This window comes from Bidens hawaiensis, unplaced genomic scaffold (genome assembly GCF_021521415.1).
Source record: "Bidens hawaiensis isolate Kalapana, Puna unplaced genomic scaffold, B.hawaiensis_p1.1 tig00004876_1, whole genome shotgun sequence".
In the NCBI taxonomy this organism is placed as follows: domain Eukaryota; kingdom Viridiplantae; phylum Streptophyta; class Magnoliopsida; order Asterales; family Asteraceae; genus Bidens; species Bidens hawaiensis.
This window is the reverse complement of record NW_027491308.1, coordinates 311219-329664: the sequence shown is the minus strand read 5'-3', so window position 1 is coordinate 329664 and position 18446 is coordinate 311219. Positions and strand designations below refer to the sequence as shown.

At 41.5% G+C, this 18446-nt stretch overlaps 2 protein-coding genes across 2 annotated transcripts; both read left to right on the top strand.

Moving 5' to 3' along the window:
- The first annotated feature begins 3768 nt into the window (after positions 1-3768).
- LOC143628334 (uncharacterized) lies at positions 3769-4512 on the top strand. The gene has a single exon (XM_077097954.1). It carries the CDS (start codon positions 3769-3771, stop codon positions 4510-4512), a length of 744 nt encoding a protein of 247 aa, XP_076954069.1.
- Positions 4513-4576: 64 nt separating this feature from the next.
- Positions 4577-6482, top strand: LOC143628333 (uncharacterized). The gene is made up of 3 exons (XM_077097953.1): positions 4577-4901; positions 5506-5701; positions 5834-6482. The coding sequence occupies exons 1-3, from the start codon at positions 4577-4579 to the stop codon at positions 6480-6482; spliced, it is 1170 nt and encodes a 389-aa protein (XP_076954068.1).
- The last annotated feature ends 11964 nt before the right edge of the window (positions 6483-18446 follow it).

Below are 18446 nucleotides of genomic sequence, written 5' to 3'. Positions count from 1 at the left end.
CAAGGCCCAACACTTGGCCCAAGGCCCAACAACTTGGCCAGAGGCCCAACAACTTGGCCCGAGGCCCAACACTTGGCTCGAGCCCCAACAACTTGGCCCGAGGCCCAACAACTTGGCCCAAGGCCCAACAACTTGGCCCAAGGCCCAAGGATAGTCAAATCGGGTCGAATGCGCGTGTAATAAACCTTAAAACCATTTGTTAAATGAATCAACCCTGAATGGACCAAATTCCATTTTAAATATTTTCATTCATCAAGATTATGTCACCCGAGTTGATAGGGTTGACGGTTCCTTTTTACAACTCTTACTTTAACGTTTAAACGAAAATTAGCGCACCGCCGACTCGATTGACGAAGCACTAACCACAACAGTCCCGAGCATCAAAAAAATAATTTTTCCATAGCCCTTAAACCCCCCTAGGGCTGTACAAACTGATTCGGTCAGTCACCTGATTAATTAAACGCATCAAACTCAACAATTTGCAATTCTATACCCGATAAACCCTAGTTTTCGAACTAAAATCGATTGACCGACCTAGACTCCTCCATTGGCCATGAAATTATAATATGATGTACATGTCATACCTAGTGGGATTTTGATGCAAAAACCTCACTCAAAATAGCCCCGGAAAAGCTCAATTGGGCAGCCACCCGGTTAGCCTACAACACGACGTTTTTCGATCAATACGCGCAATATGAGGACCAATTAACGTGAAAAAGACTTGGGGAATCGTAGTACATACCTTGAATTGAAGTTCTAAGGTTTAGAATTGGCTGCAAAAAAGAAAAATCGTGGGCCTTGGCCTTGATATTCCTGCCGATCGCAACAGCCAAGGGGGGGCTAGGGCTTTGTTGTGTTATAACATAAGATATTACACTCTAGTCCCTCCAGATTGAGATGTAAGGCAAAACGGAAGGAATAGTTAGGTTCTTTAATGTACCGGGATGACGTAAAGGCTTTCGAGAAATGTCGGTTAAGTCCCGAGAGTTATACATACTCTACACGCTTTAAGTTCTTGAAACCAGAATTAACGGGTGTTACAAATTGAATCGAGTTCTCAAACGAATCAAATTGAATTTTGAAACAAATCGAATCAAATCGAGTTCTCAACATATTCAAGTAGTGTACTAATCGAATCTAGTTCTCAACGAATTGAGTCGAGTTCTTAAACGAATCGAATCGAGTTCTCTACGAGTCGAATCAAGTTCTCAAACGAATCGAATCAAGTTCTCTAGGAATCGAATCATGTTCTCAAACGAATCGAATCAAGTTCTCAAACGAATCCAACCGTGCTCACAACGAATCTAATCGAGTTCTCAAACGAATCGAATCGAGTTCTCAATGAATCAAATCGAGTTCTGAAACAAATCGAATCAAATCGAGTTCTCAACAGAATCAAGTAGTGTACTAATCGAATGTAGTTCTCAACTGAATCGAATCGTGTTCTCAACGAATTGAGTCGAGTTCTCAAACGAATCGAACCGAGTTCTCTTCGAGTCGAATCAAGTTCTCAAACGAATCGAATCGAGTTTTCTACGAATCGAATCATGTTCTCAAATGAATCGAGTTCTCAAACGAATCAAACCGAGTTCTCAACAAATCATATCGAGTTCTCAAAAGAATAGAATCGAGTTCTCAACGAATCAAATTGAGTTTTGAAACTAATCGAATCAAATCGAGTTCTCAACAGAAGAGAGTAGTGTACTAATCGAATTGGGTTCTCAACCAAATCGAATCGTGTTCTCAACGAATTGAGTCGAGTTCTCAAACGAATCGAATCGAGTTCTCTACGAGTCGAATCAAGTTCTCAAATGAATCGAATCAAGTTCTCTACGAATCGAATCATGTTCTAAAACAAATCAAATCGTGTTCTCAAACGAATCCAACCGTGTTCTCCACCAATTGAATCGAGTTCTCAAACTAATCAAATTGAATTTTGAAACAAATCGAATCAAATCGAGTTCTCAACATATTCAAGTAGTGTACTAATCGAATCTAGTTCTCAACGAATTGAGTCTAGTTCTCAAATGAATCGAATTGAGTTCTCTACGAGTCGAATCAAGTTCTCAAACGAATCGAATCGAGTTCTCTACGAATCGAATCATGTTCTCAAACGAATCAAACCGAGTTCTCAAAAGAATCGAATCAAGTTCTCAACGAATCAAATTGAGTTGTGAAACTTATAGAATCAAATCGAGTTCTCAACCGAATCGAATCGTGTTCTCATCTAATTGAATCGAGTTCTCAAACGAATCAAATCAATTTCTCTACGAGTCGAATATAGTTCTCAAATGAATGAATAGAGTTCTCTACGAATCGAATCCTATTCTTAAACGAATCGAATCGAGTTCTCAGCGAATCAAATTGAGTTCTGAAACTAATCGATTAAAATTTAGTTTGCAACAGAATCTAGTAGTGTACTAATCGAATCGAGTTCTTACCCGAATCGAATCGTGTTCTCAACGAATCGAATCGAGTTCTCAAACGAATCAAATCGAGTTCTCTACGAGTCAAATCAAGTTCTCAAACTAATCGAATCGAGTTCTCTACGAGTCGAATCAAGTTCTCAAACAAATCGAATCGAGTTCTCTACGCATCGAATCATGTTCTTAAACGAATCGAATCGAGTTCTCAATGAATCAAATCGAGTTCTCAAACGAATCGAATCGTGTTCTCAATGAATTGAGTCGAGTTCTCAAACGAATCAAATTGAGTTATGAAACAAATCGAATCAAATCGAGTACTCAACAGAATCAAATCGTGTTCTCAACTAATTGAGTCGAGTTCTCAAACGAATCAAATTGAGTTATGAAAAAAATCGAATCAAATCGAGTTCTCAACAAAATCAAGTAGTGTACTAATCGAATCTAGTTCTCAAAGAGAGTCGGGTGGTTATAAAAAGGCTTATCAGAAGAGTTATCAGCAGGGTCAGCAAAGTCAAGGGGCAACACAAGGTCAAGGAAGTTCTTCTGGTAACAAAGAGGAGTCGATTAAGGACGTGATGGATTTTCTGAAGCAGACGAAGACAGATTAGGAGGCTTAGAATAAAAGTGTAAACCAAAGGTTAGAGCTCCAAGAGAAAGCCAATGCTACGAGGGATAAACAGGTGAGCCAGCTAGCTGAGGAAGTGGTGAGTTTGAAAAGAAATCCATCCAAGCTGCCGAGTGATACTTTGAAGAACCCGAGCCATCAGAGTAGCAGGTCTTCGAGTGGTAAGAATGCCCATATCAGCCAGATAAGTACCCTTAGAAGCGGTAAGATATATAATAATGGGGTGACTCCACCACCCTTTGTTGAGGGTGTGGTGGAGGACTTGGGGGAAGATGGGAAAAGTGACGATGAGGTTGAAATTGAACCGAAAACTAAATCTAATCAAATAAATAAAAATAAAATTGAAACTAAGACCAAGACGGGAACACCAACCGCCATGGAGACAGGCTCAAGGAGTAAAACCGTTCCGTTCCCTTGGGCATTGGTGAACCCCGAAACCTCATCGACACTTAGAAAGAGGGGCCCGGCCCACAACAGGAGGAAATGTGGTAAATATTTAAACAAGTAAAAATTAATTTACCCCTCATATATGCAATTAAATAAGTCCTCGCATATGCTAAATATTTAAAAGACTTGTGTACTCAAAAACGAACTCACAAGTTGCCCAAACAGGTTGACTTAACTGCAAATGTGAGTTCGGTTTTGACGGGTATCCTCCCACCCAAGCTACAATATCCGGGAACGCCAATTATACCCATTCAAGTGGGTGATTTTAAAATGACTAGAGTGGTGTTAGATCTTGGGGCTGGGGTGAGTATTCTCCCGGGAGGCTTGTATGACCAGTACGACTTTGGTCTACTTAGAAAAGCCGACACCACCGTGGTGTTGGCCGACTTGACACTCAAGCTTCCTAGGGGAATCATGACTAATGTGATTGTGATGATAGAAGATTTTTATTACCCGGTTGACTTCCTGGTTCTAGAATACGTGACGGTTGACTCGAAACGGCAACCGAACGTGATTCTTGGTCGGCCATTTTTGGCCACCGCAAATGCTTTGATAAACTGTAGAACCGAGGTAGTGGACATGGATTTTGGTAATAAGAATCTTCGGCTTAATGTGTTTTCAAACGTGTCTAACTCTCTAGTGAGTGATGAATGCTTCGCGGATGAAGTCATTAACGGGTTGAACCCTCACGAAAGTGAGGATGATGCCACAGAGGAGTGTGCTATTTGTTGCAGGAAAACCGTTAAGCATGTCTTACAGTTACAAGAAGAAGAGAAAGCAGTGGAATTGTATGCTGCGAGTATTGGGAAACCACCATGGTCTCAGCAAGTGGAGCGGTTACCCGATACCATTGATTCACAGTTAAGACCATCATTGGAGAGTCCGCCGGCTATTGAATTAAAGGAGCTCCCGAAACACCTGAAATACGTGTTTCTTGGGGAAGGAGAGACTTTACCGGCCATCATCGCTGCAAATTTGGAAGACGAGCAAGAGAAGGCGTTGGTGGAGTCCTAAAAGAGCATAAGGCGGCGATTGGTTGGACGATAGCATATTTGAGAGGGATCAGCCATCCATTGTCATGCATAAGATCATCACCGATCCCGCTCATGATGCACAAAGAAGGTTGAATCCAAATATGCCGGAGGTAGTGAAGAAGGAGGTCTTGAAGTGGCTGAATGCAGGTATCATTTTCCCGATCTCAGATAGCACGTGGGTAAGTCCGACACAAACATTTCCAAAGAAGGCGGGTATTCAGATAACCCGTAATGAGAGAGGTGAGAAAATCACCAACCGACCGGTAACCGGGTGGCGGATTTGTGTTGACTACAGAAAGTTGAATGCGGCAACATCTAAGGACCATTTTTCCTTGCTGTTCATTGACCAGATCATCGAGAAACTCGCAGGTCAGAAGTTTTATTGTTTCCTAGATGGCTATTCGGGGTACAATCAGATTACTATTCACCCCGATGACCAAAATAAGACCACTTTCACATATCCATACGGTACTTTCGCATTTAGGCGAATGTCTTTTGGTTTGTGTAATGCCCTGGCCACCTTTCAAAGGTGTATGATGAGTATCTTTTCAGATATGGTCGGGGATTCACTTGAAATTTTTATGGACGTTTTTTCGATTTTCAGTTCATCTTTTGAAAAATGCTTAAATGAACTAACTAAAGTTTTACAAAAATGTGTGGAAACAAATTTGGTCTTAAGTTGGGAAAAGAGCCACTTTATGGTTCAAGAGGGGACGGTTTTGGGACATGTCATCTCAAGTAGGGGGATTGAGGTTGACCGGGCGAAAATCCAAGTTATATCTAATTTACCACTGCCTACTAATATAAAAGGGATAAAGGCAATTTTGGGTCATGCCGGTTTTACCGACGGTTCATTAAGAATTTTAGTGTCATCTCTAAACCGTTGTGTAATTTGTTATTAAAAGATGTGCCATTTGTTTTAAACGAATAGTGTCTTAATGCATTTAATGTACTTAAAAACAAATTGTTAAAGCCCCAGTCTTGTTGTCACCTGATTGGTTACTTCCATTTGAAATCATGTGTGACGCAAGTGACTACGCGGTCGGGGCCGTGTTGGGTCAATGGGTGGATAAGAAGCCTGTTGCCATATACTACGCAAGCAAAACCCTTTCCGATAATTATACCACTACGGAAGAGGAGTTTCTCGCGGTAGTATATGCACTTGATAAGTTTCGATCTTATATTTGGGGGAGCTAGGTAATTGTTTTTTTCAGATCACAGCGCAGTCAAATATTTGATGGAGAAAAAAGACGCGAAGCCGCGCTTGATCAGGTGGATTTTATTGCCCCAAGAGTTTGAAGTGGAGATTCACGACAAGAAAGGAAGCGAAAATGTGGTAGCGGATCATTTATCGAGACTTGTGGGACAAGAAGAAGAGGAGAAGACGAGAGGGCTATCAATGAGTCTTTCCCGGATGAACAATTGTTTTCTGTTTCAACTTTGCCATGGTATGCTGACATTATTAATTTTCTTGTTGCAAATACAATTCCGAAGTTTTGGCCGAAGAAGAAGAAGAAACATTTTCTCTCGCAGGCAAAGCACTATGCATGGGAAGATCCGGATTTGTTCAAAATTGGAGCGGATCAAGTAATGAGGCGGTGCATACCGGAGGAAGAGATGCAGAGTGTTTTGTATCATGCCCATTCTTCACCTTGTGGAGGCCATTTCAGCGGCCAGAAGACGGGGCATCGAGTGCTTGCATGCGGATTCTATTGGCCTACTATATTTAAGGATGCAGCAGCTTTCGTGAAAAATTGTGTTAGGTGCCAACAAATGGGGTGTATTTCAAAGAGGGACGAGATGCCCATGCAACCAATCCTCGTTGTAGACATCTTCGATGTTTGGGGGATTGATTTCATGGGCCCGTTTCCTAATTCATTTGGTAATCTATATATCTTGGTGGCGGTCGATTATGTGTCTAAATCGGTAGAAGCAATCACCACAAGATGAATGACCATACCGTTGTTTGTAAGTTTGTACAGTCTAATATTTTTTCACGTTTTGGTGTCCCCCGCGTTATCATTAGCAACGAGGGTTCACATTTCAAAAACTTTAATTTTAGCAAATTACTTAAACGGTATGGCGTAAACCAGCGCATTGCCACTCCATATCATCCTCAAACGAGTGGGCAAGTGGAGGTTTCTAATAGGCAAATCAAAGAGATTTTACAAAAGACGGTAAGGCCCCATCGAAAGGATTGGTCAAATAAACTAAATGATGCTTTATGGGCTTACCGGACCACTTATAAAACGCCTATTGGAACCACTCTATATCGGTTGGTTTACAGAAAGGGGTGTCATTTACCTGTTGAGTTAGCCCATCGTGCGCTATGGGCGGTTAAGAATGTTAACCTATATTATGAGTGTGCAGGTAAATAAATAAAATTGAACATATGTGAGTTAGAAGAATTGAGAGATGAGGCTTATGAGTGTGCATCCGCATATAAAGGCAAGATGAAGAGGGTTTACGATGCTAAGCTAAGAAGAAAGACGTTTGAGGAAGGGCAACGAGTGTGGTTGTATAACTCGAGATTAAAGCTTTTCCCGGGCAAATTGAAGAGCAAGTGGACGGGACCCTATCAAGTCAAGAGAGTTGGAAAGTTTGGAGAGGTTGAGATTGAAGATTTTGATAATCATCTGAGGCAAGTGGTGAATGGTCATCGATTGAAGCCTTACTTGGAGGAGGCAAAGGGATACATGAGTCGGAAGTTTGCTTTTTGGCAGATGAGCCGACATACTCGGTTGATTAAAGAACCAAGGAATGTCGAGCTGTCGACATTCAATTCAGCGCTTACCGGGAGGCAACCCGGCATTTGTAAGTTTTATTTTTGTATATTGAGTTCAGTTAGCTAATAGTTTTCCTCAAATCGTGTAGTGTAGAGGAAGGATCGAGTGTGGGGAAGCGAGCACATACGTCGCTAGAGGGAGCCCCAAGTACTTAAGTGATTGGTATGTGGCGACAGAAGCTGGTGGCGGAGGAAATCAGATCAAATAACACACAAGAGATTCATTTTTCAAGCTGAATTAATAAAAAATTGGTTTCTAGGAAGTTGCATCTTCGCGTATCGCGAAGATGCTATGCTTTGCATCTTCGCGTATTGCGAAGATGCCAAAAAGTTAAAACACCAATCAAAGTCAACGGTCAACAGTCAACGGTCAAACTTGCATCTTCGCGATACTCAAAAATGCTCGGATCTGACGAAAATTTTTATAAAATCCAGATATCCCATCACTTTCACCCTATCCTTTCATCTTCAACCCCATGAACAAGTCATAATTCCGGCCACCACCACCCGTGTCACCACCGTCGCCGACCGCCACCGTCATAACTGCCACTTTCATTGTTTAAATTCATCATCTTTGTCAAACCCGATTAAAAGGTACGTATTTGATTTTGTTTGCAATTGGTTGTTTTAGTTTGAATGGTAAATCTCAGATTGTTTGGGGTGTTGAGGGTTTGATGAATGCATGTATTGGGCGTGTTTGTGGTCGGGATTCGCGGGTTTTGTTGAAGTTTGTGAGTAGTCGATGTCGGTTTTCCGAGTTGGGTTTACCGGATTGTATGAGGTTTTGACCAGATTTTGGGAATTATGTGACTATATTAATGAATGATTGTGTTTTCGAAAGAGTTTTTAGTCACCGGAATAATTTTCCGGCAACTTTTCGAGTCAAGGTTTGAAAAAGTTTATCAAAGGTTTGTGAGTTCGGGACGGTATTTTGCTAAGATATCGATGATGTTATCTGCTTTTGAATAATGGGAAGTTTTTCCGGTAAAGTGACATGTAAAAAGTTTTTGAAAGTAACAAGTATTTGTCGGTTTGTTGGTTATCTAGTCATTATGTCACATTGTGCACATGCGATTTTGAGGAATTTAGTTTGAGTCTCTATTTGATTTGAGTTAAAAATAAATAAATAAATAAATAAAATAAAATAAAATTTCTTGGGGGCAACCGCGACCGAAATGCTATACAGTTGTCGTCCGTTGTGACAATTGACATTGTAACGCCCGTTAATTCCGGTTTCAAGAATTAAAGCCTGTAGAGTATGTATAATTCTCGGGATTTATCCAACGTTTCTCGGAAGCCTTTACGTTATCCCGGTACGTTAAAGAACTTAACTTTTCCTTATATTTTACCTTACGATTCAATTTGGAGGGACTTGGATGTAACTATTTTATTTATATCATAAAATAAATAAACCCTAACCCCTAACCCTTTCTAGCAGCCGATCGGACCTCAAGACCCCCCCCTGCTCGTTTTTCTTCTGCCCAGCCAAGTTTCAGCCATGAGAAATTCAATTCAAGGTCGGTTTTATGATTCCCCATGTCTTTTACACCTTAATTGATCATATTAACGCGCTTATTGGTCGTAAAGGTTGAGTTTTGATGATAACAGTTTGCTGACAGATTCGTATACGTTTATTGTAGGGTCTGTAACGCGATGATAATCCATTGTTTTTGATCTATTCTTGATTCCATGATTTTATACTTTGAGTCTAGTTTCCAGAAAGGTATAATACGTAATTTTTGGACGAGATTTGAATGGTTTTTATGAATTTATAAAATCGAGTGTCAAAGCTGATGCGGGATGGCGGATTCTGGTCTGTCTTTCCGACGTCATAACCTTTTTTTTACAGGTCCAAATTGGTTGGTTCAACTTCTTGAAGTTAGTATTTTGAGTTAGAAACCAAACCCAACTGGAATTGTTGAATTTGGTTCGGTAATGAATTTTATAAAAATAAAACCATTTTGTTGCGCACTGAAATAGCTGCACGTACCTTGCTGTGTTGGAGGAATTTTTATAAATTTTCTGTCAAATATAAAAATACAATAAAAATATTTTTATAAACCTAAGACATTTATCAAAGTCTGATAAAAATTTAATAATTTATTTCAAAGGTTATCCTATGTAATTAAATGCATCTTCGCATGCTAAAATCTACACGTTTTACTCGTTATTAATCGATAAGTTCGTTTTAGGCTTAACCGGTGGTTTTGGTTAGTTGAAAGGTTTTAGGGGCTGAGGTAAGGTTGTTGGGCCTTGGGCCAAGTGTTGGGACTTGGGCCAAGTTGTTGGGCCTTGGGCCAAGTGTTGGGCCTTCGGCCAAGTTGTTGGGCTTGGACGGCCCATTAGGCAAGAGTGTTCTTACGGTCTAGTTTAGTAATGTAAGACCCCGAATCCCGGAAATCCTACAGTTGGTAATCACATCCACAAATTCACAAATATTTAAAACCAAACGATTCTTTGTATTTAAAACAAGTTCAGAGTAAATAACAGCGGAAAAGTATAAGTATTAAAAATTCCAAAACACGGGTACGAGTGTCCAAAATCAAAATTTAAATACTTATGGTAATAGTTTAAAAGAAACAGTTTGCGTTATTAATTCTTCGACTAGATGTGCCTTCAACCGTCCGAGTAGTCTCTAGCACGTCCAAGCGGAAATCTCTAATCCTCAACCTGAAAGTCAATCTAACATACACACAAAGTCAGCTTGAGCTGAGTGAGTTCAAGTTTTCATAAACAATAATTCATACTTTATTTCAAAGCTATAGTTATAAACAATAGAGAAGGTATAAATAAAATAAATTATATATAATTCACCAAGTAATACAATCATCGTCGAACACACGTAAACGGGCCTCTCCACCACGAGTTAAGACTCGAGTAATATATTTGACCCGGACACGGTAAGACCTAAGCATGTGACACGAGCCTCTCCACCACGAGTCAAACCCGAGTAATATATTTGACTCGGTCACAGCTTATACATCCAAGCGCGAGATACGGGCCTCTCCAACACGGGTACAACCCGAGTTATATATTTGACCCGACCCCAGCTCATACATCCAAGCACGTGATACGGCCCTCCTCACCCCGGGTCTTCCCCAAGTAATATATTTGACCCGATCACGGCTCAACATCAACGGGCCTCTTCACCACGGGATTTTAAAACCCATGTAATATATTTGACCCGCCAAAATGATGATCACGTCACACGGGCCTCTCCACCACGGGTACAACCCGAGTAATATATTTGACCCGGCCGTGAATCACCATGCACACACACATCAATAAGCCTACATACATCGTTCTTAGTCACGAGTAACTAAATATCATTACACAATCGTAGGCTATAAGGTAACACATCCTCATACGTACATACATACCTCCATATATACATACATATATATTCCTACATATATATATATATATATATATATATATATATCATCCCATACGGGAACTAAGTAATAGGTCTACTCATATTCAATTACTACCAAGTCCACTAACATCCTCGAGTCTAGACCATCAATAATGTACGTAACCTTAAAGGATACAAGCCCATGAATGAGTCTAAAATATCCTAAGGCATATAAAATAATTCAAATATAGCTTTCAAAATGCACCATCACAAGTGAGACCATGTAAAACTACTCAAATCGTTGTAACGAGTAAAATCGTTTAAAATTGTATTTCAGTGTGTATGCTAGCCCAAAACGTAAAAGAGTAAAAAGGGCATCATGAACTCACCTGAATCAACCGAACACCTGCAATGAGTTAGTAATTCCCTAAGTGCACAATCACAAGCAAGGGCCTGTAAATTATACACAACGCGTTACTAAACTAGACCGCGATGACACACATGCCAAATGGGCCGCTCAAGCCCAACACTTTGGCCCAAGGCCCAACCACTTGGCCCAAGGCCCAATCACTTGGCCCCAGGCCCAAAAACTTGGCCCAAGGCCCCTAATACCTTTCAACTAACCAAAACCACCGGTTAAGCCTAAAACAAACTTATCGATTAATAACCAGTAAAACATGTAGATTTTAGCATGCGAAGATGCATTTAATTACATAGGATAACATTTGAAATAAATTATTAAATTTTTATCAGACTTTGATAAATGTCTTAGGTTTATATAAATATTTTTATTATATTTTTATATTGGACAAAAAAATTATAAAAATTCCTCCAACACAGCAAGGTACGTACAGCTATTTCAGTGTGCAACAAAATGGTTTTATTTTTATAAAATTCATTACTGAACCAAATTAAACGATTCCAATTGGGTTTGGTTCCTAACTCAAAATACTAACTTCAAGAAATTGAACCAACCAATTTGGACCTGTCAAAAAAAGGTTATGACATCGGGAAGACAGACCAGAATCTGTCATCCCGCATCAGCTTTGACACTCGATTTTATAAATTCATAAAAACCATTCAAATCTCGTCCAAAAATTACGTATTATACCTTTCTGGAAACTAGACTCAAAGTAGAATATCATAGAAACAAGAATCGATCAAACAAAATATATTTTCATCGAGTTACAGACCCTACAATAAACGTATACGAATCTGTCAGCAAACTGTTATCATCAAAACTCAACCTTAACGACCAATACGCGATGTATAAGGATGGTTTAAGGTGTAAAAGACCAAAGGGGACATGGGACTAACCTTGAATTAGAGTTTGGCACTTGGAATTGGTTTCAAAAAAAGAAAAACGAGCTCCTAAGACCTGCTCACAGGTTCGATCGGCTCAGCAGGAGAAAGGGGCTAGGGTTTTAGGTTTTGATTATAATATAAAATGTTACATTCTGGCCCTTCCACTTTATTAAGAGTTGAACTTTCACGAAAAGTTAAGTAAAATACGTTTACGAGGGTGGCAAGGAGCTCTCGGAAGAATGCCGGGTCAAGCCCGAAAGGTGTACACAACACTACAAGGCTAAAACTTTTATCGGAATTTACGGACGTTACAAGTCTACCCTCCTTAGAATGGGATTCGTCCCCGAATCCCGCTACACAGGAACAAGCGCGGGTTGCTATAAATTAAAACATCACATCCTACACGGATCGGGTATAAAAAGTATCCCCTACTAATGATATCGTACTATTCCTAGCCAAACGATTACACACGAAAGCATTCGATATGAAGCTAAATAGAAAGCGCAATGCAACAAATAAATTGATCACAAGCTTACCTGAAATGGTGTCCATGTCCTCCTTTGACTCCTTCGTCGAGATACTAAAGGCACTCGCCTTAACCTTCGATCTCTCTTCCATTTTCCCCCTCGAGGAAGTCCCCTGCCCGGACTCCTCCGCCCTATTGGTATGGCAATTTGATGCTAAATGTCCAGACCCCCTACATCGGAAACAAATCAAAGTCGGGCACTCATGGCTGGCATGTCCAGTCTTCCCACAACGAAAACTAGGCATAGCCCCAAGCCTACATTCTCCCCGATGCGGCTTCCCGCACTTCCTGCATCCATCGCTATATCCCTTACTTTTACGATCTGAAATCTCCGTCCTCACTTTCTTCCCAGCCGACACAGAATCATCGCCCCCATAGTGTTTTCCGTTGGAGTTAGAGCTCGGTTTCCAATCCTTTCCAGATTCAGTTGGCTCACCATCTCTCTCTGCTCATACAATGTACCTGCTAGGGTAACCACCGAATGGAAAGAGCTCATGCCGGTTGTCACCACACCCCTACGAACATCTACCGGAAGACCCTTCACATACTTTTTGATCCTTTTATCTTCAGGTGTAACTAGATCGGGGCATAAGCGAGCCATTTGGTTGAATTTTGTATTATACTCTCGATGTGACATATCACCCACTTCTAGAACCAAGAACTCCTGCTCCATCCTATCTAATTCATGCAGAGGGCAAAAATGATCAATAACCAACTGTCTCAACTCTTCCCAAGCCATCCTCCTAATAGAACGATTACCCATAGCCTGGGCTAGATTATCCCACCAACACAGCGCCTCGGAACGAAACTAGGCAGTAGCATTATTTACCATATCCTCCTCTTTGCACTTACTAACCCTCAATACAGCTTCCATCTCTCCAACCCACTGATGAGCTGCCCTGAATGTTTGTAGTTGTCTCGACTACTGAATGTTGCATATGCATACTTTGTGTTTGCATGCGCTGAATGTTACGTGTTTGGGTTGTACGTTTTCTAGGCCCTGAATGTTATTATTGAATGTTATATAAATATATATTGATATATATAGGAATGCACGTATAGAGATGCTCATACGTAAGAATGACTATTTATTGAATGTGGTGACCTAACCGATGTACTTCCGTTTGCTGTTTTAAAACCGTTGGAATGATTATTTAAGACTGTTGCTACTTATTTAAAACTTGAACTCACTCAGCTTAAGCTTACTTTGTGTGCATGTTAGTGTGAGTTTCAGGTTAGGAAGAGGATGCCTTATCGCTTGGACGTGCACGGAGCTACTTGGACGGTGAAGGGCATACTGGAATGAAGAATTGTTTATGAGCATTTTATTTCAAAAGACTTATAAAAGTTATACTTAATTTTGGTTTTGGGGTTAAATCCCCGGTTTTAGGGAACTCATTCATTTATTCACGTTTTCCGCCGAATTATACTCTATGATGTTATTTTAATGAAAAGAATTGTTTTTAAGTTTAATTATTTTTACGAGTGTTTGGAATGAATACCAACTGTGGGGTTCCCAGGTTTCGGGGCCGTACAAGCTGGTATCAGAGCCATGGTTTGAGGGATCCGAGCATCCCCAAGCTTGGACTCGAACTGTAAGAAAAAAGACCAGTATGCCCACCATGAGTAGCTGCACGCCAAGAGGTAACTTTAAATTATTTAGTCATTTCTTTAAATTTAAGATTTCCAGTATGTGATTAATTGTTAAGTGTTAGATAGAATTCTAATGTGGTTACGGGCAGGGGGTGCTTAGAACGGGCCGGTGAAGTAAACGACTAATAACACTTGATCAACGTTATTAGCAGTTTACCCTTACCTTCCATGTTTTAAATACCACTTGTGTCTGACTATGTTAGGGTTTCGTCTTTGTAGGGATAGGATTTGGCTAACTCTCGAGTCGTTAGCGCTAAAGTTTATCTTATTCCCTAAATTCTCCTGTTCGTTTCCCATCCTCTTGAACGCTTTGCGCGTAATTGTTTAGCTGAGGCGTAGCATACTGTCACTCTGGGTTCCTTGATACTTGACCGCTTAAATTCCTTGCTCCTTCAAGAATGTATGAGCAACTATTTAGCTAAGTAGGAGCGTGATGTTATCCCAGATACCTTTCTACTTGATGAATTACCTGCGTCAGTCTTATTTGATTCGGGCGCTAGTAGAAGTTTTGTGTCTACCGCTTTCTGTCCCTCGTTGAATAAATCACCCGAGCGCGTAGTCGATGTGTTTGAGGTTAAGGTCGCCGTAGGAAAATCCGTGTCCGTGTCTAGGGCTATTCAGGGTTGTTCCATCGAGTTGTCTGGGTATATATTTCCTGTGCGATTGTAATTGATGCCGCTTGGTTGTTTCGATGTGGTGCTCGGGATGGATTGGCTCGCGAATGTTGATGCTCAGATCATTTGTGGTCAGAAACTCGTTCGTCTAAGGGCCCCGGATGGGACTCAAATTACGGTCTTCGGTGATCGGAATGTTGTGACGCCACATATTATATCCATGCTTAAGGTGGGAAAGTTGATGCAGCAGGGGTACGGGGCGTATCTGGCGTATGCTATGAATGGGAATACCGAGGTGGCTACCGTCGGTGATGTTCCTATTGTTCGGGATTTCCCGGATGTATTTCCAAATGATTTGTCAGATGTGCCGCCGGATCGCGAGGTCGAGTTCCAGATAGACCTTGTACCAGGCGCCAAACCCGTTGCCCGAGCTCCCTACCGCCTAGAGCCGAACGAAATGAAGGAACTTATGGCTCAGTTGGAAGACTTGCTCGATAAGGGCTTTATTCGACCGAGCATCTCGCCTTGGGGTGCCCCGGTCTTGTTCATTAAGAAGAAGGACGGTAGTATGTGAATGTGCATTGACTACCGTGAGTTGAATAAGCTCACTATTAAAAATCGGTACCCGCTCCCGAGGATCGACGACTTGTTTGATTAGCTCCAAGGAGCTAGTTGGTTCTCGAAGATCGACCTTAGGTCCGGGTACCATCAGTTGAAAATTCGGGAGGAAGATATTCCTAAGACTGCCTTCCGCACTCGTTATGGACATTATGAATTTCTGGTGATGTCTTTCGGTTTGACCAACGCACCGGCTGCGTTCATGGATCTTATGAACCGGGTGTGTAGACCGATGCTCGATCGTTCGGTTATTGTGTTCATCGACAACATTCTTGTGTACTCAAAAAGTGAATCTGATCACGCCGGTCATCTCGTGGAAGTGTTGGAGGCTCTGCGGAAGAACAAACTGTATGTCCTTCTGGTTGCGTGAGGTTCAATTCTTGGGTCATGTTATTAACCTGAGTGGTATTCTGGTTGACCCTGCAAAGGTGGAAGCCGTGAATGAATGGGAGTCTCCTAAGTCTCTATCTGAAATCCATAGTTTTTTGGGTTTGGCGGGGTATTACCGCCGCTTTATTCCCGCTTTTTCGAAAATTGCTTCTTCATTGACCAAGTTGACTAAGAAGAGTGTTAAGTTCGTTTGGGGTTCAGAACAGGAGGAGGTTTTTCTCGAGTTGAAGAACAGATTGACGCATGTCCCGATTTTAGCTTTACCTGATGGCACCGATGATTTGGTAGTGTATTTTGATGCCTCTTATCAGGGGCTTGGGTGTGTTTTGATGCAGCGAGGTCGAGTCATCGCTTATGCCTCACGGCAGTTAAAGCCTCACGAGGCGAATTATCCTACTCATGATTTGGAGCTTGCGGCCGCTATGTTTGTGCTTAAGTCGTGGCGGCATTATTTGTACGGTGTTCCCTGTGTTATCTATACCGGTCATAAGAGTTTAAAATATTTCTTTGAACAAAAGGAACTGAATATGCGTCAGCGTCGATGGTTGGAGTTGATTAAGGATTATGATTTGGAAATTATGTACCACCCAGGTAAGGCCAACGTGGTGGCATACGCGTTGAGCTGGAAGGAGAGACCGAGGCCGATTCGTGTAAAGTCTTACCAGCTCATCCTTAAACCCGATATTTTGAAGCAAATAGCCAGGGTTCAAAATGAGGCTTTGCAGGTGGAATGGATTTTGTCAGAACGTGTTTGGAGTCAGAAGAAATTGTTGGAAGACGTCGGTGACGGGGTGAAGTATAAGGATGGTCGTTTATGGGTACCGAGCAGAGGTAAAATTTTAGATGAGGCGAACAAGTCGCGCTATTCCATTCATCCGGGTGCGACCAAGATGTACTAAGACTTGAAAAAGAATTATTGGTGGCCTGCGATGAAGTTTGAGGTGGCTCAGTATGTAAGTAAGTGTTTGACATGTCTGCAAGTTAAGGCCGAGCATCAGAAGCTGTATGGGAAACTTCAGCCATTGGAAATACCTGAGTGGAAATGGGAGCATCTTACTATAGATTTCGTGACTAAATTGCCTCGTACTCCTAGGGGTAATTATGACAACATTTGGGTAACAGGGGATAGACTGACTAAGAGCGCTCACTTCTTGCCGATTCGAGAGACTTTTAATTTTGAGCAGCTGGCCGATGTGTTTATTCGTGAGATCGTCTCTAGGCACGGGGTTCCGGTATCTATTGTTTCGGATAGGGATACGCGTTTCACCTCCAGGTTTTGGAAAAGGTTTCACGAGGAGATGGGTACCAAACTCCTTATCAGTACTGCCTATCACCCGCAAACGGATGGCCAATCCGAGAGGACCATTCAGACTCTTGAGGATATGTTGCGGGCCTGTGTAATCGATTTTGGGAGCAGTTGGGATTGTCACTTACCGTTGGTAGAATTCTCGTATAATAACAGTTATCGCGCCACGTTTGGGATGCCACCGTTTGAGATGTTGTATGGTAGGAGGTGTAGGAATCCAGTTTGTTAGGATTCCATTGGTCAGAATCAGTTGGGTAGTTTGGAGGTAGTTGAGGCTACGATCGAGAAGCTCGATAAAATTAAGGCGTTGATGAAGGCCGCGCGGGATCGTCAGAAGTCTTATGCAGATAAAAGGCGAAGTTCTATTGCGTTTGAGGCTGGGGATCAGGTTATGTTAAAAGTTTCTCCCTAGAAGGGCATTATTCGTTTTCGTACGAGGGGGAAGCTCAGTCCGAGGTTTATTGGCCCGTTCCGTATTTTAGCGCAAGTTGGTGAGGTAGCATATAGGCTGGAATTGCCCGAGGAGCTCACGGGGATTCATCCTACTTTTCACGTGTCCCATCTGAGGAAATGCTTAGCGGATGAAGAGGCCCGTGTGCCTCTCGATGATATTGAACCCGATAGTAACCTAAACTACGTTGAACAACCGATTGCTATTCTTGACCGTCAGGAGAGGCGTTTGAGGAATAAGGTGGTTAGACAGGTGAAGGTGCAGTGGAGGCACCTTAGGAGTTCCAAGGCTACTTGGGAGTATGAAGACGAGATGATGAAACTCTACCCGCAGTTGTTCCTGTCGCATCGAGATTCGGGGACGAATCCCATTGTAAGGGGAGTGGACTTGTAACGCCCGTTAATTCCGGTTTCAAGAATTAAAGCTTGTAGAGTATGTATAATTCTCGGGATTTATCCAACGTTTCTCGGAAGCCTTTACGTGATCCCGGTACGTTAAAGAACTTAAATTTTCCTTCTATTTTGCCTTACACTTCAATTTGGAGGGACTTGGATGTAACTATTTTATTTATATCATAAAACAAATAAACCCTAACCGCCAACCCTTTCTAGCAGCCGATCGGACCTCAAGATCCCCCCTGCTCGTTTTTCTTCTGCCCAGCCAAGTTTCAGCTGTGAAAACTTCAATTTAAGGTCGGTTTTATGATTCCCCATGTCTTTTACACCTTAATTGATCATATTAACGCGCTTATTGGTCGTAAAGGTTGAGTTTTGATGATAACAGTTTGCTGACATATTCGTATACGTTTATTGTAGGGTCTGTAACGCGATGATAATCCATTTTTTTTATCGATTCTTGATTCCATGATGTTCTACTTTGAGTCTAGTTTCCAGAAAGGTATAATACGTAAT